Source organism: Phycodurus eques, chromosome 4, assembly GCF_024500275.1.
Source record: "Phycodurus eques isolate BA_2022a chromosome 4, UOR_Pequ_1.1, whole genome shotgun sequence".
NCBI classification, from domain to species: Eukaryota; Metazoa; Chordata; class Actinopteri; order Syngnathiformes; family Syngnathidae; genus Phycodurus; species Phycodurus eques.
Genome location: NC_084528.1, coordinates 26,750,797 through 26,776,087, shown reverse-complemented (window position 1 = coordinate 26,776,087; position 25,291 = coordinate 26,750,797). Strand labels below are relative to the sequence as shown.

General features: G+C 40.7%; 1 protein-coding gene across 1 annotated transcript in view; it reads right to left on the bottom strand.

Moving 5' to 3' along the window:
- The window catches only part of LOC133402151 (G patch domain-containing protein 8), a 48,609-nt gene that overhangs the window by 9,974 nt on the left and 13,344 nt on the right, over nucleotides 1-25,291 (bottom strand). The window contains exon 2 of the mRNA XM_061675759.1: nucleotides 2,311-2,448. Coding sequence (XP_061531743.1) covers nucleotides 2,311-2,448 — 138 coding nt within the window. The remainder of the gene's footprint in view (nucleotides 1-2,310; nucleotides 2,449-25,291) is intronic.

The window sequence follows — 25,291 nt, the reverse complement described above, 5'->3', positions numbered from 1 at the left end:
GGAAAGAAAGAAAGAAAGAAAGAAAGTGGAGGAAGGACGAGATCAGAGTGATGAGAGCCAGAAGGAATATAACGGAGACGCTGCTTCCTGTTGAAACCACAGCACCAGGCTATTGTTCTCTCGTGAAAACAAATGTCATTGGTATGTATATTTAGCGACCAATTTGCAGTTGCGCTCTTTCCCCCTTTAAAGCTGATGTCACGGCCCCCTCGCTTTCCCAACATGTCCGTCTCGCCGCGCGCCGTCAAGCGCAATCCCCACCCATCGATATTCCTTCAGCTGCGCCACGTGTCGTCACATCGTCTTGAGGGATACTTCCATGCAAATGCCTTGATTGCGCTTTATTTATATGAGCGCGTTTTTGTCGTGACGAGCAATTTCAGTCAGCAACGGTAAACGCTGATAAGGGCTCTTCGCGGACATGTTTAATCCCGGATCGATGGGGAAGGGTTGGGAGACACAGCAAATGCAACCAGGTTCCGTTCTCCAAAGTCAATACTCCTGCAGGGAAGCTGTCTTCAGCTGGAATTTCATCTGCTGCCTCCTTGCTCTGCAATGAGCGTGCATGCCACAGTGTGTGCACGTGTGTGTGTGTGTGTGTGTGTTCTCCCAGCGCCAGTGGCTACTGTCAGCTCAGTGCCTCATGCAGCTTGTTTCATGTGCCCGCCGCTGGCTAAAACAAAGCATTAACATTGGCCTGCAGTTGCTTCAATTCATTTTCAAAGAACAATGACAGTGCGGCAGTCTTATTTAATGTTCATTTCATGGCCCGGGTGTGGGCGTCTGGAAGCAGGAGTCGCCCTGGCTCGGTTAAGAGACTGCGTGTGCGCCGGATTGGGCGCCTGCGTGATTGTTGTACGACTTGGCATGACAACACAAAGCTGAAGGAGAGTCTGCGAACAGCGAAAACTTTCAGCTTTTTAGTCCAAAGTGGAGCTTGCGTATGAAAATGGGAATGAAAGCAAAGCACAGGAGGGAACCTGCTGCTGGGCCTTTTCTTAACGCTCCATTGGCCTCATCTTTTCTAAACTGGAACAATACAATCATACTTGAGTCATGACTAATAGTTTTTGTTGTTGTTGTATTTTGTGTGTGTGTGTGTGTGTGTGTGATTCACAGTTGTTCTTTCAGAGGAAATACAAAGGAAAAATAAAATGAAAAAAGAGAACGACAGTTATAAAATGGTTCTCTAAAGTAGCATGAATAATAATTAACATTTGTTCAGTGTTATAATTGTAAATTAATTAAAACAAATGTGTTAGTTGGTCAGTTAGTCAAATTGTTATTAGTATAGTGGTTATAGGTAGCATGGTGACCTAGGGATTAAAATGTAAGCCTCACAGTTCGGAGGTCCTGGGTTTTAATCTCGGCTCTGGGACTTGGGTGTCAAACTCAAGGCCCTGGGGCCAGATCTGGCCGGCCACATACTGTATGTGGCCCGCAAAAACAAATTATGTTTGTCAACTTCCATGATTCTTGCGAAAATCTGTACCAGGATTTCAAATTGTCATATGTAATGAAACATAACGTTGAGATATTGCAAGCACTTTTTTTTGTTTGTTACCAAACTAGCTAGCTGGCTAGCAGTGGGTCATTCTGGGAGAAATTAGACCATGATTTTTTTCAGGGAGGGAATTACGTATGCGTTACTTCATTGGACTTACAGTATTTATTTAGTTTTGCAAAAGTTGTACTTGAACAAGGTATGAATGCCCTCATTTCGACATTTCCCTCCCACATACAAGTCCGGAAGATCTTTTCCCATACTTTAAGCAATTAAGATTTAAGCTTGCAAATTTGTAACATAAACTCAAGTGCAAATTTATTCACAAGCACTTAAACTGTTCCTCCGCTCTGTCTTCCGAGCAGTTGGCAGAGTTTTGACTCGCCTCCACTCCTCCACCAATGCAAATGTCTGTCCTTCTAAAGCACATGCATATGCTGTAAATCTGTGCTTGGAAACTCATTCTTCATCACCGATGTCATTGCTCTGTCACTTTCAGAACTCATAAGATGTTGTCCCAAGGCCATGTGCTTCCTGCTGGGGTCTAAGTACCAGAGTCTATTCCTCCTGTTCACATCAAATATTAATTGCCCTTCATTATTTCTCAGCTCTCTGATTTTCCTATGAGTTTCTACTGATTGAAATTGGAATCTGATATCTGTGTGTGCTTATAAAAGAGAGGATGAATTGCAGCACTCTCCAAGAAGGCATGAAAAACACCTTAGCGTTAACACGTAATTCCACAACGTCAGAGATTTCTTCTTTTGTGTTTTACGTGCCACAAACAGCGGCGTTCCGTCATGTACCTGTTTGTGTGCGTGGTCGTAGGAGTTGATGTGGTTGTCAAATTCCTGGTGGCGCAGATACTGCTTGTCACATAGCTCGCAGTAGAATATAGACTTCAGATCCTCCACTGAGCAGCCCAACGCTCGCTCGGCACGTTCCTGTGGAACACACAAAACTGTTAGAAAGAACAACGGAGAGCGATGACGAGAGGCGAGATGGATGCAACAAAGTGACAGTAACATAAAGGCTTGGAGCAGAGTGTTAGCCATTTACAGGAAATCTGCATCCCGGAGATGCAGCTTTGCAAATGCATCGGGTACGAGTAGATGGTGACTTGTACCTGGTGACACCCTCCAATGAGGTATAAGAAAGAACATGTTGCATTGTAAATCCCACGGCACAGTGTCAATACGCCATCATCTGATTCGGGCACTTGTCGCTACACAAGTTTGACTTGTTAATGTGATGTGGATCTCGCTGCGCTTCTAACAAACAATGTCAACATGATTTGTGATGGCTGGCTGCTCTGCTACGTCTGCCTTTTACCATTCGCTTTGGTTCCACAAAAAGAAAAGTCCCGACGCAGCCGAGAATGGAGACGAAGCTTTGTTGTAATAATCAAAGCGTGAATGACCTTGAACGGAGGTCTTATTTTCTCTCTTTGATGGTGTAGCGGTTCACTTGCTTGATTTGCATAGAGGCAGCACAGCCTCCGTTACAACTCTGTGGCTGTGTAAACGTTGTTTTAATGAGTGTAAGAGGTTGCCTCCATGCAGTAGGCGCTTGTGATTGTCTGACGGCTTGTCCAGTATGTAGTCGGCCTTTCGCTCCACCGCCAATTGGTATAGAAAATATATGGATGAATAGAGACTATAAAATTGTACGTTTTAACAGGGGACTGTCAGAATTCTGAGCTGAGCTTTCCCACTTTGTTATCGTAATAAAGTTCAGTCTCATTATAACAAATATTATTATTCATTTTTTCCTTCACAAAATTAGGACTTTATTTCACATATTTCTGTTTTTCTCCTATTCCGTGTGACCCAGAAAATATTAGATGAGGCAAAAGTGTAATTCTGTGTTTTTTTTCTATTTTGTATTTTTTTTTGTACAAGACTTTCAGTTGCATCAAAGTCAACTCTGCTGAGAAAATGGCAATCGAGAAAAAAAAATCAGCAGTATGGATCATCCATAATGCACCACTTGAACTTTTGTGTGAATATGCATGGGTGCGGTTAATGTTTTTGTGCAAAGAAGAGAATCAAAGAAAGAAATCCATAACAGATGTGTGTGCTGAACAAGGACAGACAGTACACAAATGGCACGTGGACGTCAGGGGAGACATCAAAAGTCTGCATACTCACATCTGCCACTGGATTATTTCCCCCCCTCATTGGAATGAACATATGCGAGATTGTGCACACAGTAGATGTATGCGTGTGTGCTTGTGTGTCCAAAAGGTATGTGTGTGTGTGTGTGTGTGTGTGTGTGTGCGCACGCATTCATTCCATGCTCCGCTTCAGAATGTAATTTCCCCCAGGCTAGGGTCTGCCAATAAACACTATTGAATTCTGTTCTACACTGACATGATGGGAATTTAATTTGAGCTTGTCACTTCTTTCTGTACTTCTTTTTCCCAACTCCATCCACTCGGCGTACTCGTTACCCCCCTTTTATAGCCCCCCATTTGCCCTTTTTCTCCTTCTGTCTAACGCCTTCTCGATGAAGCGAGGCAGGGTCATACAGTGACAGTCTAGATCACAGCTCCAACATTACTGTATTATTACCATTGAGACTAATGATCCCTGATGTGCATATGAAGGTGATTTTAATTAAGAAGAAGATGAACAAAATGGCTTGTTCTATCTGCTGGTACACTATGTGGACAGTTGTATTGGGACACATATGGAAGTCCTCTTACAAGATTTTGACCCTATTAGACTTGAGGGTCTGACTAAGTTAGTGTGTGTTGGGTTGAGTTCAGGATTGTGTTCAAGTTCCTCCGCACCAGATTCATCCAATCACGCCTTTATGAATGTTGCTCGCTTGCTTTTCGTCAACTGGATTGATTCATTACTTCATTACTTCATTACTAGAGCTAGGAAGAATGTATTCGCTATTTGAATCAATTCGCAAATTCCAATGAAAAAAAGTTCTGCCTGTCACTGGCATCGATAGATGCACAAAGATAAATTATTTGTTGTAAATAAATCAAAATTTTCAGAACAATTAAGTGACTCTTTCACGACACACTAAGGTGCCATGGAACAGTGGTTAGGGATTATTCGAATAATTAACCTTTGTAGGGCCCTATTGATTTTAGGGATGTAGTTGGGGCAGTTATGAGAATCCATTCAACCCTATAAAATTGGTATAGTGGATTACAAAACTTTTTTTTTTAATGATGCTTATTTCGTTATATTATACATTTTGTCATTGAATGAGAAAACTCACATGGTTCTCTTGCTTTAAAATGTCCATTTTCACTTAAATTTAAGATAGCAAATATGCTTCCTTGATGAAGCCAACTTGATTAAACGGTGTGTCTCAATACTTTTGTCCATATAGTGTTGATTGTTTGCACTCAGAGTGGGCGAGTAGGCTGACAGAATTCTTCACAGAGAGGTAAGTAATATACATTGATCCTGCGTTTGTGTGTGTGTGTGTGTGTGTGTGTGTCTTTGTGTTTTATCGATCTTTCTTGCAGACCTAAAGCCATGACCAGGAAATGATCCAATCGGCCAGAACGGCCTTTCTCTGAGTGCCGCCTCTGTGATGAGATTGAGAGGAGTGCATGTGTGTATTTGTCCCCCGTTTGGCTTCACACAACCTAATACAGCGATATTGTGTAATTATCTGTAGAGAGGTCGGTCGGATGCTCATGAGAAAAGTCACAACTTGCCATGTTGCTACTTGACGCGCTACATTTTGTACCTTAAACATGATTTCTCCTTTACTGTCATGCACCAAGAGCCTGATGCAAATGCACCATTCAGCGCACGCTTCTGCGGGCGCAGTCTCACACATCTGTCAGCCCGATTTGAAGTGGAAAATGCACAACTAATGTCCACGGGCCTGAATGATCTCAATGTGTTTCTCGTTGTCACTTTGGAAGACAAGTGTCATGTTAGCTTATAGCTGCAGCCATGCCACAAATAGGAGACTTATCAAGCAAAACTGGAAGGACGTAATTTAATCTGTTACAGCAAGAAAGTCACGCTTAAAGTGTTTCACACATGGCCTGTCTGCTTTTTAGACTATGTGCGCATTGCAAACTAATGATATACAATATATTCATGAAAAAGATCCCATGAGAGACCTCTGGTTCTGCAGCAGATTGAATGTTTGCAAAGTAGAATGTATCCTCCTTTTTTACCACCTTCATACATCTTCATTACCTTTGTGTATGGATTCTCTTTTCTTTAAAAAAGAAATACTAGTAGTAAATGAATTGCGAATATTTACACTTGCAACACTACACTTACACTTTATTCTCCTCTGCCGCTGTCTTTCATCAGTAAGTTGATGAGTGAGTGTTTGCTCATGTATAAAAGGTAAATGTGCCTCTTCAAACACTTTGGCAGCGGTGGCAAATCTGACATTACGAGGATGCTGGAATTGCTCGCTTTCACTTTTTACTAATTGCGATCATGTTCTCAACCAAACTGGCGGAACGAAATAAAAAAAGAGGTTGAAACAAAGCTCTGCATGCATAATAAATCTGAGAAGCGGTGAGAACAAATAGTCCAGGAGCAACAAAAGTGGTGTTATCAGATTCTCTCTGGTCAAATATATTAATGTCTACTGAGAAACGCTCTACTGTAGAGAGGGGAATAAATACATATGTAAATTAAGGGAGAATTTGTTGACAATAGCTATACAATATATAGATAAAGATGTGGCTCAGAGAAAACACTGACGATAGTAAAATGACACAAAAAAATATAAAACAATAAAAAAATAATAATTATTATTAAAACATAACAGCATGAAGATAAAATACAATAACTAATAAAACAATGAAAATAAAATAAAAGTCTAAATGAATAGATAAAACAAAATAGATATTAGTTTAAAGCTAAATTGAAAAAGGGGAGCCTTGTGGCTATTCCACAAACGGGGGCACAAACGATAAGGCCAGAGTTGGAGTACCTCAGGGCCTGCGAGGTTTGGGTAAAAGCAGCTCTGAAAGATAAGAAGGCCCAAGACCACTAAAACATTTAAAAACTAGTAAAAGAGCCTTGAAATCAAACCTGAAACACTACAGGAACCAACGCATGATTTTAAAATCAGTGTAATCTAGCGGTTGTACATTTAGTCGATTGATCGAAAACTAATTGAGTATCAAATTAATCGAAAAGTATTTTGATAATCCATTAACTGTTCAGAGACCTTGTTTAACTTAAAATTGCCCAAATTCTCAGAATTTCAGCCTCTCAACAGTAAATTTTCTCCAATTTCTGTAAAGTCTTCCATGAAAACAGACGGATTAACTCTGTGTTTAATTAAAATAAGACATTTGCAAACATCTGCTTTTACTTTGCAAAACAATGATCACCATTTTTGCCCATTTTCTGACATGTTACTGACCAAATGAGAAACTGAATCATAATCAATTTATATTTGTGCATTTTTTACACTGTCAATTTAAAATAATGTCAATTTTTTCATCTGATTAATTAAAAAAAATAATCAACATGAATACATTTTTTATCTAGTCATTGGTTGCATCCCAAGTGTAATGTGCTCGGCATTCTGGTCTCAGGACAAATGCTCCTGAATTCTGTAGTATTTGTAAACCTGAAATACGACACATTTTTATTTTATTTTTTTAATAGGAAGACCAGAAAGCCGGCATTACAATAATCAATGTGATTGGTGATACAAGCATGCATTAGAGTCTCTGGTTCTTGTTCTTCAAGTGATAAAAAACAAGTTTTCTGATATGGTATTGTGAATGTGTGGAATAAAGGTAATCTTAGAGTCTAAAAAAAAAACACCCAGGCTTTTCACCTGTGATGACACTGCACCTTCAAGGTGCAATGTTTGCTTATTCATAATTTAAATTAAATTGTATATGCTTGACTTTGCAGAGTTTTGTGTGGGAAGGAAGTATGGAAATTACTTGTGGTTAGACTGCGACAGTGTCTATTTACCCAATAGTCACATTTCCTGAAGGATTTGTTTTGTTGGTTTTGTTAATACGATCGGAATAAAAACTTTAAAAATTCATATTTAGGCGCTGCTGCCAAATCGTGTCAAAAAGATTAAACGAGATGACGTTTGTTGAATTCTGACAACTCCCTAATTGCTTCTGCGCCTTGTTGTAACAATTTAGCATACAATATATAAGTGTTTATCAAGCCCAATTAGGCATTTAATTATCTTATTCCATAATTAGCATCCTAGCCTGGACACTGTAATGAATATAAGCAATTCCATTTGCATTGGCAAATTTGTTTGCGCTCTTAATCTATTTCTATTTGGTATCTGTCTTTGTCAGATGCACATTTATTTATGGATGCAAAAGTTTAATGCTGTTTTTTTGTTTTTATCTCTCTCTCTCTCTTTATGTATATATATATATATATATATATATATATATATATATATATATATATATATATATATATATAAATAAATATATATATAAATATATAAATAAATATATATATATATATATATAAATTTATCATATATATATATATATATATAATATATATATATATATATTTATATAATATATTTATATATATATATAATATATAAATTTATAATATATATATATATATATATATATATATATATATATAATATATATATATATATATTTATATAATATATTTATATATATATATAATATATATATATATATATATATATATATATATAAATTCTTATTATATATATATATATATATATTTGTTTTTTTTTTAATTTTTTTTTTTATTTTTTTTGTCCTGTGTCCTATGGAGCTAATGACACATTTGCAACTGTAATGACCTAAAGATCTCCGTTAGACAAAGTCACACGCACGCACAGTGCCAAACGAGACAGCAGAGCGATAACGAGCTGATATTTACAACCCAAATGCATCTCCCTTGACTGCCTTTATTATGCCTTCATGGCCACAACCCCCAGTTATTTATTTGACGGATGCGTGAGTATCTGCATACCCTTACCAGCCAATGTCTTTGTCTTGTCTCTGTGCTGCTATATCTGAGACTGTTTTACGTGTCGGTACGAAACACCATGAGAGTTCATTAGAAATACTGTACAGTCCAAACATGTACAAAAGGACAGATGTGATATTGCAATAAACTGTGTTGTCTCTTAAACATCAAGATTAAACTAGCTGGAGTTTATTGTGTACATAAAGAGCTTAACAAAAGTCACGAGATCAACAAACATTGTAAGGATGTGCGCTAAATTAACATCATTGGTAATTACCAAAATCATATTTTTATGTTTCTGTGTAACAGTTAACATACAGTATGTCTCTCACAGAACAAAGGTTTTGGCCAGGATGCTGTAGTTGAAAAAATTTGACATTCTACTGCGAATGTTAATGGACCCGCTTTTTTTTTTTTTTTCATTAAGGGTTTCAAGCCAGCACAATTATTTTAAATGAAATAAAACTGAAGAGGTGAACTTTAAATTCTGTCTCCAGCTGCCTTTCTGTATCTCCCCCTCTCTCGTCATTAAACATGACAATTTGACACAAAAAATAAAAAAAAGCTAGAAGAGACTTCAAAATCACAAATTTCCTTAGTACAAAACCTTGTAGGCTACACGTTGTGCCAGCAGTGTTTTCAGCAGGCGTGATGCTTGAATCCCACTCCCCCTTTTGTGTGTGTTGGGCCAGTAGTACAAGCTCTGTAATGTTTTTTTAGTGGCGCTATATTAGACATTTTGCACCAATGCATTTTGTCTGTCTGAGCCACTGCAGCTGCTTTGCCTCATGATTGCTACATGAAAGCTAAGTGGAGGAGGGCGTGGCAAGATGATGGGGACACAACTCTCACAGGAACTCAAACAAATGCAAACGAAATTGATAACAAAAAGTATTTTTGTTGTTGTTACATTTTAATATATTGATGAATGAAGACAAAAAATAGGCTCCAGCAGAAAGGGTCATTTTCACACAGAAGGTAGAGGGCAGGTGCTGGAGCACCACTTGTGATATATCTGTGCACGTGCCTGGTCATGATGGTGGTACTTGGAGACCTAAGTATTTATCAAGGTGGTACTTAGTGTAAATTGTTAAAAAAAACACTGCCTATGGGACAAGTTTGTGGATTTATGGTAATTTTGCATTTGAATCAATACTAACACAAAGTAACGACAGCAAAAAAAAAAAAGAAAAGGCAGGGGCATTGCCGCAATTGTCCCAAGAGTAAAACCGCCACAGAATATCTTGAGAACGTGTCAACGGTCTTATGTGACAAGTTGATTGCAAAGAACTGAAGAAGAATAAATGTCGGGACTGCAATCTTAAAAAGTGACAGAATGAAAGACATTCACAGTTTCAGTTTCTCACAGCGCTCAGGGAGCGAGGTGAAAGATGAAGCCGCGCCGAAGTCGATAATAATTTGAAGCTCGGCGCATGGGAGAAATGCTCTGCTTGCATTGTCTCCAACCAGAGCATTTCTCAGCGCCACCTGGTCAAGAATCGTAAACATGTGGAAAAGCAACAGGCTCTCGGTGACGATTTCTTGTGGCGCAGATGAACAAATGTAGTCTGACTGTCGCGCAGCAGTTCGTCTCGATTCGTTACCGATCCTAAAAACGGCTTCAGCAGCAGATAGAGTTGAAGAAAAGCCACACAAGCCTCGTTGCTCATACGGTACGTTCTTCCTCAGTTTTGTTGCTTCCTGCCCGACATAAAGAAAAACAGTGTGCTTCTTGCTGACCTTTGAGGTTGAGCAGCATGCATGAAACAAACTGAATAAATAAATGATGAGCAGATTAGATTTGCTAATGCGCACTGTGCCCTTTGTCGCCGAGTGCGCCCCCACAAATTTGATCCTTAAACTTCGCAACCGAATCATTTGGAAAGAATATTGGATTTCATATTACAGTTTACTCAACTCTCTGTGGTTTTTGCATAGCATACATGGCAATTTAGAACGACTACAGAAATCATGTATGACTGTAACGATTATATTTTGGGATTAATCAAGGCCACAGTTTTTCATCGGGGTTTGCCATTTATTTGGATTGCATAATTTCAGGGATGCAAATGGTGTGACATTCGAACTTCTAGAACGACTCCAGTGTAAAGTCTAATTCATATTGTATATATATTTTATGAACTGTATCGCTGACTTCTCGTGAGAACACAAACAACCTATGCAAGACATTTTTCCTGCGTCTGCGCAGGATTTACGTTGTTCACGAATACATAGCCCTTGGTGTTCAAAGGGAGTGACTGACTTACATATTTAATTTTTCATGTTTTTGGGGTTTTTATTTACTAATACCACTGTAATGAATTTGTGAAAGAAAAAAGGCAAAGAGAGAAAACTGGATCACATTCAAACTAGTGCTGTGAAAAAGAATCGGCCAACTCGGCTAAGTGGGATACAAAAATTGTTCCACGAAAAAATTTCTGCCTCGAGGCAATAAAAAAAAAAAAAAAATGAATAAAAGCATCTTTGCGCCGCCTGGAACCAACGTGCGCCGGCCGGAACCATTTGGCCACTGTTCACGTTCACCGTATGGACATTTGTTGCAGACGGACGCACTATTGGGCCAGTGGAAAAGTATTGCCAAAAACGACAGAGGAGCGTCTGGAAGTGATTTTAAGACATTATTGGATGTGTAATGTACATATAACATGATGTATTAATGAGCTAAATGGTAGTTTGCAGGTTTTTCTTCACCTAAAATAGCAATCGCTGGCGCGCTAATGCTAATCGTGAATGCTAACGGTTTAGCAAAGGCTGATTTTGTTGTTTCAAATTGTGTACAGAGTTTATACCATACGCTCAGTACCAACGTATGCAGATCAAGCACAGAAGTCAAGCCCTCATAAATGAAAATAAAATGCATGTTAGTAGTAAATCAAAAATATTTTTTGGTGGGTGGCAATTACTCGACGAAATATCTATAGGATAATCGATTCTAAAAATATTCGATATTGACAGCCCTAATTCAAACAGACATTTTATGTCTTTTGTAAACATTTGGGCTCTCTTGTTTCAATAAGGTTTCAATAAGGGCACATACAACAAACAGCTCAACTTAGTTGCACAACACTGCAGCAAACTACAACCACCATAATAAACCTATTGTCGAAGTAACATACTGTTACAGTGTAAATCAAAACTCAGCATTATGATCTTTGTAAATGAAAATATTTTTGTGTTGACTCTGATCAGATCCAATGCTGTTAACGAGAGAAGAGAAGTGGCAAAATAAATGCCTTTTCTTTTGTTGTGTGGAGCTGAAGCACAAATCATCAATCCATGATAAGTCCCAAGGCCCCGACCAAAAAGATCGCTCAGCTCGCGATCAACATTTAATTCCCTGTCCATCAAAATGTGAGACCAAAGAACCTTTCCGGTGATCTGCGGATCTATTTCGTCATCCCCTTCCCTTCTTTTCAGTCCATCTGAGCATCCCGCTTTATCTCACCTCAACAGGTGCCTTCTACAGTATATGCAGTGCACGCTATTATTGCTCACCTGTTGCGTGCCAAAATCCACTTCTCATGGCGTGTGGGTCAAGGTGCACAGACATGACTCTTCATTCAGAGTGGATAGATGTTTATTTTTTTTTTTTTGCTTGGTGCAAACTAAGCAAGTATTCAAATTCCTAAAATACCCCCAAACTCTGGTCTGCATTTTGTAACGGTATATTTATTATTTTCTCCCTCCACTCGCTCACTTTGCTCTTTAGGGACTTGTATTTGTTTCTCTGAAAGGCAATTTTTGCTTTTCCTTGCTCTTCTCTGAGCACAATAAGGTGAACACTATAAAAGCAATTACAGGAAGACAAAGGACGGCAAGTATAAGGGATGTAGCTGTGAGCTTGTCTCTTGGTCTCTCAGATAGAACATGTATACTGTAATTATGCCCTGCATGAAGCCTCTTTTTGCTCTTGTTTTCCCCTGACGCTCTCTCCACAGCAGATTTGAAGCAGGAAAAAGGCATGCAACAACAGTCTACTGCCGCATGAAAGCGGTTACCTTTCGGTTGCTGACATTTTGTGTTTGTCCACACTCTTCATTTGACCTCATTTTTTGTTCCTGCCTGTCCTCTACAATCATCCATTCTTTTGCTATGTACGCTCAGTGTCTGCACTCCTTAAAGCCTCGGGAGCACTTGTCGGTTCAGTGTCCTTCCATCAGCCTTCTTTCGTCTCTGGCAAAATGTCATCTCCTCTCAGAAGTACTTTCAGGCAAATGGCAGAAAATAGAGCACACCCTCTTGATATTTACACTAAAGGCATTCTTGATAACTTTCCAGCTGTAAACCTGTGTTCTCAAATACACAGCCTATCTATTGTTTGCTGATTGACGGCCTCAGAGAGGATTGCGTCCGCGTCTGGTGACGTGATCAAATTGGGACTTTAATCTGACATCTGAGAATGATGACACAAATGAAAAAGGAAGACAAGTTAAGACGATGAAGGTAATCAGTGTTGGAGGCAAAGGAGATTTGGGAAACAAGATTAATGCGATTTAGAGATTACATGCAACATTCTTAACGCGCGGCTAAATCTCGCCAACTCAGGAACTTTTGGAATCGAAGTGAAGTGGCTGGGCTAGTTTGAGAAGGGGGGGTGAGGACTGTTGTTGAGGTTTGCCAATCGAGGAATTATCCTTCCTTTATTACATCCTTTTATGCAGTCGATAGAATTTTTAGCACATCTTTTGAAGATTTACATTGGAGCACTTCAGAGATAGTAATTATTTTTAGTCATTGTCATTATTTGCATTGTGTGTTGGACATAAAATGTAACATTATGGGCTCTATTTTCGTAGAAACCGCGGCCAAGTGCAAAAACTGGCGTATCTTGATTTTTGTGCAAGTGAAAGACGTGCTGCGCCAATCATTTTCTTCTACCACCATGTCAAAGAGTGTCAGTACGCTTCTAGCGTGCAGCATTTGAAGGGAATGAGAGGAGCCACTTTGATTGGACAGGATTGTAGTCAGCTGTGAACACGTACCCAGCAGCGTAGACATCCCTCCTTTAAATGCGCAGGGGTGTGCTGGTTCACGAAATTACCAACATCGGGTCTAATTCGCCTCCGCGCCGAGTTACACCACACGCCGTGCTGGGTTCACACTGGAGATGAAAATAGAGCCTCACTGGATAGACATGCTGTAGTTTTACATTATATGTAATGTACTGTATTTGTACAGTGGGTACGGAAAGTATTCAGACCCCCTTAAATTTTTCACTTAGTTATATTGCAGCCATTTGCTAAAGTCACTTAAGTTCATTTTTTTCCTCATTAATGTACACACAACACCACATATTGACAGAAAAAACAGAATTGTTGAAATTTTTGCTAATTTATTAAAAAAGAAAAACTGAACTATCACACAGCCATAAGTATTTAGACCCTGTACTGTGACACTCATATATTGAACTCGGGTGCTGTCCATTTCTTCGGATCATCCTTAAAATGGTTCTACACCTTCATTGGAGTCCAGATGTGCTTGATTAAACTGATAGGACTTAATGAGGAAAGCCATACACCTGTCTATATAAGACCTTACAACTCACAGTGGATGTCCGAGCAAATGAGAATCATGAGGTCAAAGGAACTGCCTGAAGAGCTCAGAGACAGAATTGTGGCGAGGCACAGAACTGGCCAAGGTTACAAAAACATTTCTGCCGCACTTAAGGTTCCTACGAGCACAGTGGCCTCCATAATCCTTAAATGGAAGACGTTTGGCACGACCAGAACCCTTCCTAGAGCTGGCCGTGCGGCCAAACTGAGCAATCGGAGGAGAAGAGCCTTGGTGAGAGAGGTAAAGAAGACCCAAAGATCACTGTGGCTGAGCTCCAGAGATGCAGTCGGGAGAAAGTTCTAGAAAGTCAACCATCACTGCAGCCCTCCACCATTCGGGGCTTTATGGCAGAGCCCGACGGAAGCCTCTCCTCAGTGCAAGACACATGAAAGCCCGAATGGAGTTTGCTAAAAAAAAAAAAAAAAAACACCTGATGGACTCCAAGATGGTGAGAAATAAGATTCTGTGGTCTGATGAGACCATGATATAACTTTTTGGCCTTAATTCTAATCTGTATGTGTGGAGAAAACCAGGCACTGCGCATCACCTGTCCAATACAGTCCCAACAGTGAAGCATGGTGGTGGCAGCATCATGCTGTGGGGGTGTTTTTCAGATGCAGGGACAGGACAACTGATTGCAATCGAAGGAAATATGAATGCGGCCAAGTACAGGAATATCCTGGACAAAAACCTTCTCCAGAGTGTTCAGGACCTCAGACTGGGCTGAAGGGTCACCTTTCAACAAGACAATGACCCTAAGCACACAGCTAAAATAACGAAGGAGTGGCTTCAGAACAACTCCGTGACTGTTCTTGAATGGCCCAGCCAGAGCCATGACTTAAAACCAATTGAGCATCGCAGGGGAGACCAGAAAACGTTCACCATACAACCTGAGAGAACTGGAGAGGATCTGCAAGGAGGAATGACAGAGGATCCCCAAATCCAGGTGTGAAAAACTTGTTGCATCATTCCCAAAAAGGCTCATGGTTGTGTTAGCTCAAAAGGGTGCTTCTACTAAATAGTGAGCAAAGGGTCTGAATACGTATGGCCGTGTGATATTTCAGTTTTTCTTTTTTAATAAATCTGCAAAAATTTCAACAATTCCGTTTTTATCTGCCAATATGGGGTGCTGTGTGTACATTAATGTGGGAGAAAATGAACTTAAATGATTTTAGCAAATGGCTGCAATATAACAAAGAGTGAAAAATTTAAGGGGTCTGAATACTTTCCTTAGTCTGGCAGATTGGCAGACTGGGGTGGTGGTCCCCCTTTATAAGAAGGGGGACAGGAGGGTGTGTTCCAACTACAGGGGGATCATACTCCTCAGCCTCCTGGTAAGGTCTATTCAGGCGTGCTGGAGAGCTGGGTCCGTCGGGAAGTTGAATCTCAGATTTAGGAGAAGCAGTGTGGTTTTCGTCCTGGCCGTGGAACAGTGGACCAGCTCTACACCCTCGGCAGGGTCCTCGAGGGTGCATGGGAGTTCGCCCAACCAGTCTACATGTGTTTTGTGGACTTGGAGAAGGCGTTCGACCGTGTCCCTCGGGGGTCCTGTGGGGGGTGCTTCCGGAGTATGGGGTCCCGAACCCCCTGATACGGGCTGTTCGGTTACGACCAGAGTCAGAGTTTGGTCCGCATATCCGGCAGTAAGTCGGACTCGTTCCCGGTGAGGGTTGGACTCCCCCAAGGCTGCCCTTTGTCACCGATTCTGTTCATAACATTTATAGACAAAATTTCAAGGCGCAGCCGAGGCGTAGAACGGGTCCGGTTTGGTGACCTCAGTATTGCATCTCTGCTTTTTGCAGATGATGTGGTTCTGTTGGCTTCATCAAGCCGTGACCTCCAACTCTCACTGGAGCAGTTCGCAGCTGAGTGTGAAGCGGCTGGGATGAGAATCAGCACCTCCAAATCTGAGACCATGGTCCTCAGTCGGAAAAGAGTGGCGTACCCTCTCCAGGTCGGGGATGAGATCCTACCCCAAGTGGAGGAGTTCAAGAATCTTGGGGTCTTGTTCACGAGTGAGGGAAGAATGGAACGGGAGATCGACAGGCGGATCGGTTGCAGCTTCTGCAGTGATGCGGACTTTGTATCGGTCCGTTGTGGTAAAGAAGGAGCTAAGCCGAAAGGCGAAGCTCTCGATTTACCGGTCGATCTACGTTCCTAACCTCACCTATGGTCACAAGCTGTGGGTTGTGACCGAAAGAACAAGATCCCGGATACAAGCGGCCGAAATGAGTTTCCTCTACAGGGTGTCCGGGCTCTCCCTTAGAAATAGGGTGAGGAGCCAGATGAAGTGGCTGGGGCATCTGATTCGGATGCCTCCCGGACGCCTCCCTGGTGAGGTGTTCCGGGCACGTCCCACCGGTAGGAGACCCCGGGGACGACCCAGGACACAATAAACACTTGAAATCTCTCAAACAGATGTAAGAAAGCATGTTATGGTTCGATAAAACTAAGTTTGAACTTCTTGGCCATAATTCCAAAAGATTACACTGTTCATCACCAAAAGAACACCATACTTAGAGCGAAGCATGGTGGTGGCAGCATCATGGTTGTTTTTCTCCAGCTGGAACTGGGACCTTAGTCAAGGTGAAGGGAATTAAGAACAGTTCGAATTACCAGTCAGTGCTAGCACAAAACCTTCAGGTTTCTGATCGAAAGCCACAACAACAAAAAAGGTCAGGACATCTAAACTTGATTTGCGGTTAATCAGAGCCACTTTAGATGGTGCCAGGTGTGTGCTAACTCCCATTTAACATAAGTTTGAAATGTGATTTGATCATTCTGAACACAGCCACATCCCCCTCTTGAATTTTCTGTTGTTGAGTTGTACAGGTTCTCGATCACATTAATAGTGGAAAACGTTTTGAAATGATTTATCTTGGTCTCATTTAATTTATTTTAATATCACAAAAACCTGGCATTTGAACAGGGTTGTGTCGACTTTTTATATTCACTGTGAACGAATAGACTGATGTTCATGTGAATATTTAAATTTATATTCAGACATTTGCTTTATATGTATACTGATGCAACTAGATTATGGGTGTATGTGAATTGACTGACAGATATTTACATTGTGTGTATATATAAAGCCATGAACAATATAAACAATTACCTCTGGACACTGGTTAAAATTTTGCCCTGTATGTAAATTGTGTGCGCTGTGCGTGTGCGCATGCGTGTATTCACACTTGCTCCATGGGGTCCATTTGTGCTATAAGGGGATAACAAGAGTGTGTCCAGTAAGAGTGAGCCATCTTTTCTGTAGCACATCGGAGGAAGAGTGCGCGTGTCTGGGTAATGATACCACAGTCGCGACAGCTGAAAAGAAATGTTCCCTTGTGCTCGCACTCATACGGGACACACACACACGCTCACAAAGCCACCGCACACGCTCCGCGACGAACAACAGTCCAACTTTGTTGTAGCCGCCCTCAGAGATTGAAGCATTTAAGACCTTGTGCTGGCTCAGGGACTGAAATCCCACCAGGACTCGCTCAGCAGTTCTCTCTTTTTCCACCTTCTCTCATTCCCTCTCTCTCTCTCTTGCTGCATCTTGCTATGGTCCCAAACCTCTATCCAGCTCTGTGTACGGCTGCATTAGTATGTATAGCAGTGTAGCTCCGGGTTTAGAGGTTTATTTCTCCTAATAGTCGAAGATTTGACACCCACACGCAGCTTTAAAAACTCCCCTCTCGTCGGCCTGCTCATGTTCTATCCCCAGAGAGATTTCTGTGACTGCATAAAGCATTCATTTGTGGCTCTCCAGCCTTCTCTGCTTCCCCCCCCCCCCCATGATTGGACGAAGACCAAAGAAACAGAGCCAAGAGATGAGGAGCGGATGAGAGTTTATAAAGTATGTGAGAGGTGAGATGACATTAAGCTATACGGAAATAAATTGAGAAGGAGGGCTGTGTGAGGGTACTCGTGTACGCTATTTTCTTATTTATTCTCGCAGACGAGGAGTGAGAAGAGGGAAGAAGTGAGGCGTTGGGTTGTGGAGCACTTTAATCAAGGGGCGAGCCATCCTGCATGTCCCACTCCGTCATCCATTATTCATGCCTGCCTCAGTTAGGCTGATGAATCATTAAGCCACTCATCAGGCCTGGGAATTCTGCCTTCTCCTTGGCGGATGACACTCATTTACATAAATAACACGCTGTCATTTTTTTACACACACACATATGCCCACATCCAAACACAACCATGCAAGAATTTGGCTTGTTCTTTTGTCACGGCTGGGATTAGTTGCTCTTTTTAGCTTTACCAACACGTTAACCTTGTCGTCACACCTCGGTAGGATAAGTGAACTTGGCTCAAACCAAGAAGTCCCGTATCCCGCAAGCCTCATTTTATATCTGTGGCTTTTTCTAGATCACAGGGGGATTTTGCATATGGATTCTGAAGAATCCCCCACACAAACGCATGCGTTAACATGAGCAGAGAAAGAGAGCGAAACAGCAGAGATGTCGGGGAGGGAAAAAAAAGTAGCATAGAGAAGCAGATCCAGAGTATGTGTTTATAGCTTGCCTGTGGGTTTGATGGCAGAGGAAAAGTGGAGGAAGTAATGAATACCCATGAAATGATGACATTAACACACACAAGTACATTTTTTCTCAAGTGTGGGGTTTCCCTTTCAATGCATCTCTCCACCTGCTTTCCCGTTTTAGTGTTTTGACTAATCCTGAGAGTACTCCTCTCAGCATGCGCCGGTGCACTGCAGCAACATATTTAAACACAATCACGCCAAAGTGACTTATGCAAACAGACAGAAGGAGCAGGCTCGCTGCCCATATGAAGGAGGAAGCCAAGTCTTGGTGGCTGTTAGCTGGGGGCGACATGCGGACCACTGCGAGGCTGTGGTTCCTGCTGTGCACAGCAAGCACTTTCTGTGCCCAGTGCTACGCTGAGCGCCTGGCATCGTCAATTTGAAAAAAAAAAATATTGCTGCAGCTCATGATAATTGCAGATTATTGACAACATGGTGGCTCATGTAAAGGCTAGTTGGGACAAAGAGAATGAATCATTAGGATCTGCGTTTTGATTCCTCCAGCTAGTTGAACATTGTGACATATCCTTTAGCGTGAAGCTGTAATACACGAGTATGAGAGAACACATCATAATGGTGGAACCTTCCCTTTATGTGGATCCTATAACATTATAATATGTGCACAGTCAACACAGTACATGTTTTATGGATGTTTTAATGATACCAATTTTAAAATTGGCCTCTTTTATGTGCACATTCAAGTAAACTACTACGGTACACTACTAAACATGAACACAGAATATATTTTGGATGCACAATGTATAAATTTGTCCCTTTTTGATATGCACAAACACTTGTTTCATACAAACTTCAAGTACATTCTGGTGACAAAGCACAATAACACCTGTGCAAGAAGACTACAGTAAAGTGGTGCCTTGAAATACGAGCTGTCGTTCAAATGATTTTTTTACTTTGACTTGCGTGCAAAAAATCTGAGATATGAGTACAATATGGTGGCAGTGAACGCAATGCTCTTCACAACAAGTAGCAGTTTGGCAGATAGTGAACAATTCTTCAAAAAAAGAGGCTTCAAGATGTTTATTGCCACTCCAAGTTGATGTTTACTCTCAAACTCTCAAACTAAACATAAAACAAAGAGAATTACAAGTTGTGTATTTAAAACAACCACACAACTTTGCCTTGGAATTGTCCACTAGCTTAATGGTAGCAAGCAATGCAACGGGCTCACAAATAGCATTCGTGTCACGGTGACATAACATAACATAACATAACATAACATAACATAACATAACATAACATAACAGATATTTGAATACAAATGATGGAGCAACACACGTGGACCCACATTGCACATTAATGTACATTAATTAACACATTAATTAACTCACATTATTTATACTCTGTGAAAAAAGTGTACATAACTGCAACTTACAGAGCAGTTGTGACCGTCTCTATGTATATCAGTATGTGTGTATTATACTTCCCCCAGGTGGCCAAGGCACATAACACCAGAAGGAGCAGCATATTGTCCATTGAATTGAAGTAAAACGTGGCAAAAAGGGTTTAATTCTTTACATTTTACATCCATCCATCCATTTTCTGAGCCGCTTATCCTCACAAGGGTCGCGGGAGTGCTGGAGCCCATCCCAGCTATCATCGCGCAGGAGGCGGGGTAAAACCTGAACTAGTTGCCAGCCAATCGCAGGCCACACATTTTACATGTTTTCATCCAAAATACAATACTATACAGTAATATTTAGCTCATTAAAAACACACACAAACTTTTTGGGGGGATGCTGGAACGGATTAATGGCATTTCTATTTCTGTTAAGGGGGAAAGATGACTTGAGATACAAATGTTTTGCATTACGAACTGGGTCACGGAACAAATAAAACTTGTAAGGCACCACGTATACATGCACGTATGCATGCGCTCGCACGCACACACACACACACTTCATTGTAATCCAATTGTATATATTCTATAAGTAGCCTATATGTACAGTATAGTGATCTCTATTCATTGCGGGAGTTATGTTTCAGACACGTAGTTTCTTCACAGGTTCAGATTTAATGAAGTGAAGGTTCAGTAAGTGCCTTTTCATCTATAAATCAACGTTAACGTCAACGTTAAGAGGTCTATGGCAGACATGACAGTCTGACCTTGACATTCAGTAAAGTTTATCAGTTAAAAACATCACATTTTTATTTTTTTCAGTACTACTTGTCCTGGTTGGAGTTGCGCGTAACATGAGCCTATCCCAGCGGACCTTGTGCGAGAGGCGGCGTACACCAGGTAATCGCAGGTCACATTAATATTTAAAAGTAAACAATCAAAATGTAAAAGCAATCGTGACAAGGAATTAACATTTTGTGGCACCATGATAAATGGATGAGTCCCATTTTTTTTCTTAAACTCACACCTCCAGATAAAATTGTCTTCTTTCAGAGAATGACTTTTAAGTATATAAGCCAATTTGGAATGTGTATGCTATATTTTGAATAATTGTTCTGCTTCTTTTTAGTTGGGCTTTTGAACTACAGCATTCCGCATTAGCGACGTGTGACATCCAGCAGGGCAAAAACATCCATAGCAAAGCCAGACTTGATCTTATGTCATCAGTTTTTAGGGAAGTGAGACTTCGACTCATACGCAATAAAATTCTTCTGCCTCTTTGATCTGTAAATTCAAAACTGCCTGCACATCTTCTTTTAGCCAGTTATTTTTAAAAAACTGCACATGAAGTGTGTGTATGTATGAGGGGGGCAAAAAAAAAAAACAGATCTGAGAATCAAACTGAGGATGAATTCCAAGTTGCTTTATTCTGAGGGAGCCCCTTGGTCTCTCTTGGACTGGAATAATTCGTTGGCTTGTGTTCAAACAGAAGGTGCTGGTTCACAGCGTCTCCCTCTCTCAGTGAATCATCCCCCCCCCTCCAGAGAACAGATAATTAATTTGTCAGAGCTGCTCTTAACCCGGGCTGCATGTCAGCCGTAAAAACGCACACACCGCCGGCATTCAAGCACACAGGTGCAAAGATGCAGTAAATGCTAATGCATAAATAGTGTGCATGTATCCCCAAATCCATTCCTACACAGTATATAAATATTGATGCATGAATCAAAGTATAAGCAGAATAAAGCACCAAGGAAAAAGGGAAATTATCGAATGGCAAATTTCTCAAAGGATTTTTTTCACCAGCGTGCTTCGGCAATATTACTTCATTTCCATCACATAAAACACACATACCAACACCAATATATGCTTACGGTACACGCAAACACATTAGGAGTCAAAAATTGCACTCCTGATGATGAATGTGTTGGAGAAATTAGGAGATGGGCCTCGTATACCCAACAAATTGATGGATAAGGGATTTTGAAATCAGAAATCAAGGAAGTTCAACTCTTGTTGAAGTTACTGTAAAAAGGAGTTTGGTAACCAAAAAATAAATAAAATGCGTGCAATAGCGCAACATTATTTATTACATATGGCAATTAGAAATTTTGGTACAGATTTTAGCAAGAATCATGGAAGTTGACACACATGACTTGCTTTCGCGGGCCACATAAAATGCTGCGGCGGGCCGGATCTGGCCCCCGGCCCTTGAGCTGTGAGATATATGAATATCATGTCATTATTTAATTTAATTTGAGCTATTTTTTTGGTGTATTTTTTGTGTAGAAGTGTGTATCAAACTGGTGACCCTTCGCATTAATCAATGCCCATGAAGTACTGTTGCTCTCAGTTTCAAAGAGGTTGCTGACTCCTGGTTTGCACAAAACATTTTGCTGAGTGCAAAACATGCTCCATCTCTCTGTCCTACAGCTGTAACTGTGAGTTTTTTGGGATGGATGTTTGATTAGCTTCTTGATTGTGTCATTCACTTTGAACCTCAGCTGCTGTTCCAGATGGTTCGCCGAGCGCTTTGTAATTATCAAACACACGTTAACTGCGTAAGAGAGAGTGTGTTTGTATGTGCTGGTGTGACTCCGGGTAATTATCTGATGCTGGGATCACTAATGACCACACAGGCAAACATCTGTATAGAGGTAATGTGCGAACTGAGAGGTAGGACATCTGCTGCGTCTGTGCAGTTGTGCAGGTTTCCGATCTTTACTCCAATGACACCCTATCTTATGTCTTGGCTGTAGCTAGCTATGAGATCCCCACGATCGAAACCTTTTTTATCTTTTTATTTATGTATTTATTTTTCTCCACTCTCCTCTTCGCCTTTTTAATACAGGGCGAAACCGACTGAATCGTCGCGCAGTGTGCGGGTTTTCGGTTTTCGTTAGTGACCAACCGTCGGCCGCTATTTTTGCTGTGATCCAAAATGTTAATCGCTGGTGAAAGGCGACACAACATTGCAGATGTAACGGACAATCAAAATTGCCATGTTGTGTCACGTGAGCTTTCACAACCAAAATATATATGTACATTTAAGGTTATAAGCGATATTCAACCAACTGGCACTATTGCCAGACCGTAGCAATATTGTATAATACAGCATATATATAGTGTTTTGCAATAATATTTAACTATATTTAACCTTTAGATGGAAAAAGGAAGCTTCAAGAGCCTGTCGAAATGGGAACAAGCTTTCACAACAAAAATTGTTTCTTTGTACAAAGCCGCCTGCCGCCACCAAGATGCCAAGTCACACCAATACACTGTATACAGAAGATATATTGTTTTTTTTTTTTTTTTACAATAATTAAACTCTATTTACAAATTAATACAGTATGTACCTATGGATGAAAAGTGAAGAGTTGGAGAGTCTCTTTCGTGGAAATACACGAGTCACGTGAATGGAACCAACAGCCTCTGAATGATTCAATTCACTACAGTTTTACTTAGGTGTAATACACACTCCTCACACTGAACCCCACATGAGTAAGTGCTATAGGGAATGGAGGCAAAGAGAGAGACAGTTTGTGTGTGTCAGAGGGCGCTCAGAATAGAGAGACCCGAACATGCATGACGACAACTGCCTAACTGTCGACAACGAACCACGCTGAGGCGGAGAGCTACCAACATATCAGCAAGGGGAAATGCAAATCCATAGGAAACAAGTACAGTGTTTCATGAATCTTGAGCCAATAGGTTGCAGAAGTGTGAGAAGAATGACAAAAAATAACATAGTTGTCCATCAACTTAGTAAAGTATCCTCACTCTGACATTTTATTTTTTGCTCATTTCATCTATTCGTATAATTATAAGATGGTTACGGCGGCCAGGGAAAACCGCTTCTTCCTATGCAATCACACCATGTTGTTTGTGTTTCAATAAAATAAAATAAAGAATACCGTTTTGAAAAATAAAGAAAAATAAAGAATACCGTTTTGCTTTTTCAGTTTTTGGCCACGTCACTCAATGTGTGTGTCAAGTGTTGAAGGCTTAGAAAAAAAATCAAAGAAAAATTAAGAAAGTCAAGTCAATAGTTGGGCGGCACGGTGGCCGACTGGTTAGAGCGTCAGCCTCACAGTTCTGAGGACCTGGGTTCAATCCCCGGCCCCACCTGTGTGGAGTTTGCATGTTCTCCCCGTGCCTGCGTGGGTTTTCTCCGGGCACTCCGGTTTCCTCCCACATCCCAAAAACATGCATTCATTGGAGACTCTAAATTGCCCGTAGGCATGACTGTGAGTGCGAATGGTTGTTTGTTTCTATGTGCCCTGCGATTGGCTGGCAACCAGTTCAGGGTGTACCCCGCCTCCTGCCCGATGACAGCTGGGATAGGCTCCAGCATGCCTGCGACCCTAGTGAGGAGAAGCGGCTCAGAAAATGGATGGATGGATGGAAGTCAATAGTTGGGTTAAGCAAGTCTTAAGCCATTTTGCCCAGTCACAACACATAAACGCATATTAGCCACTTTGCACTCTGTAGCTGTACTTGTGCTTTTTACTGTATTAACACATTCACAAATGAATTTTTTTTTAATGATCCCAAAAAAGTCTCTGGATTTTTAAAATTACTTTTTTAATACTTCACCAGCTATCTGGTTAGCTAAACTATAAAGTTCATGTAGCTTACCTTTCTGCGGCTTTTATCGCGACGGATGAAGTTAGATGTCGTAGTCTAATCTTTTCGTTGCAAACTTTGCATGTTGCCACTTTATCAAAAGCATAATCATTCAATCCAAATTTAAAAATTACTTGGTTTAGGGCACAATAGACCACAAGCGTATTGTTGTTGTTTAATCAAAAACACGTGTCACCAAATTTTTATTTAGGATACAAATGCTGACTAAAAAACTTGAAGAAACATGGTTTTCGTTGGACATTGATACAGATACTGCAATGTCATTGCAACCTTAAAAAGTGACAATGATTGCATGATAGAGGGTTGTCTATGATCATGCAAGTTCAATGAATATGCTATGAGAACTTACTGGATCCCAGTGGGGAGGTTAAAGTGTTTCCACAGCATTAATTCACGTAGGTCCAAACATATGAGAGAAATAAGCTGAAATTAAAGTAAAATAACAACAATAAAACAATAACGCATGTTCTCCCGTAGCAACACAGCAGGGCTTGAAGGCAAAAGTAGAACGACCGAGGAGGGGTCCGAAATTAACGGCCTGGAGCGAAGGTGCCTTTTGAGTGCCCATAAAACTTTAATATCTCTTTTTTTTTCATTTTTACTTTTCTTATAAACTCAAACTTTTTTGCCCCCCAGACTGACAATAAACTATATTCTCTCTCTGTTATTTTAGGGAACAGTTCCAAGGGAGCAACAGGATA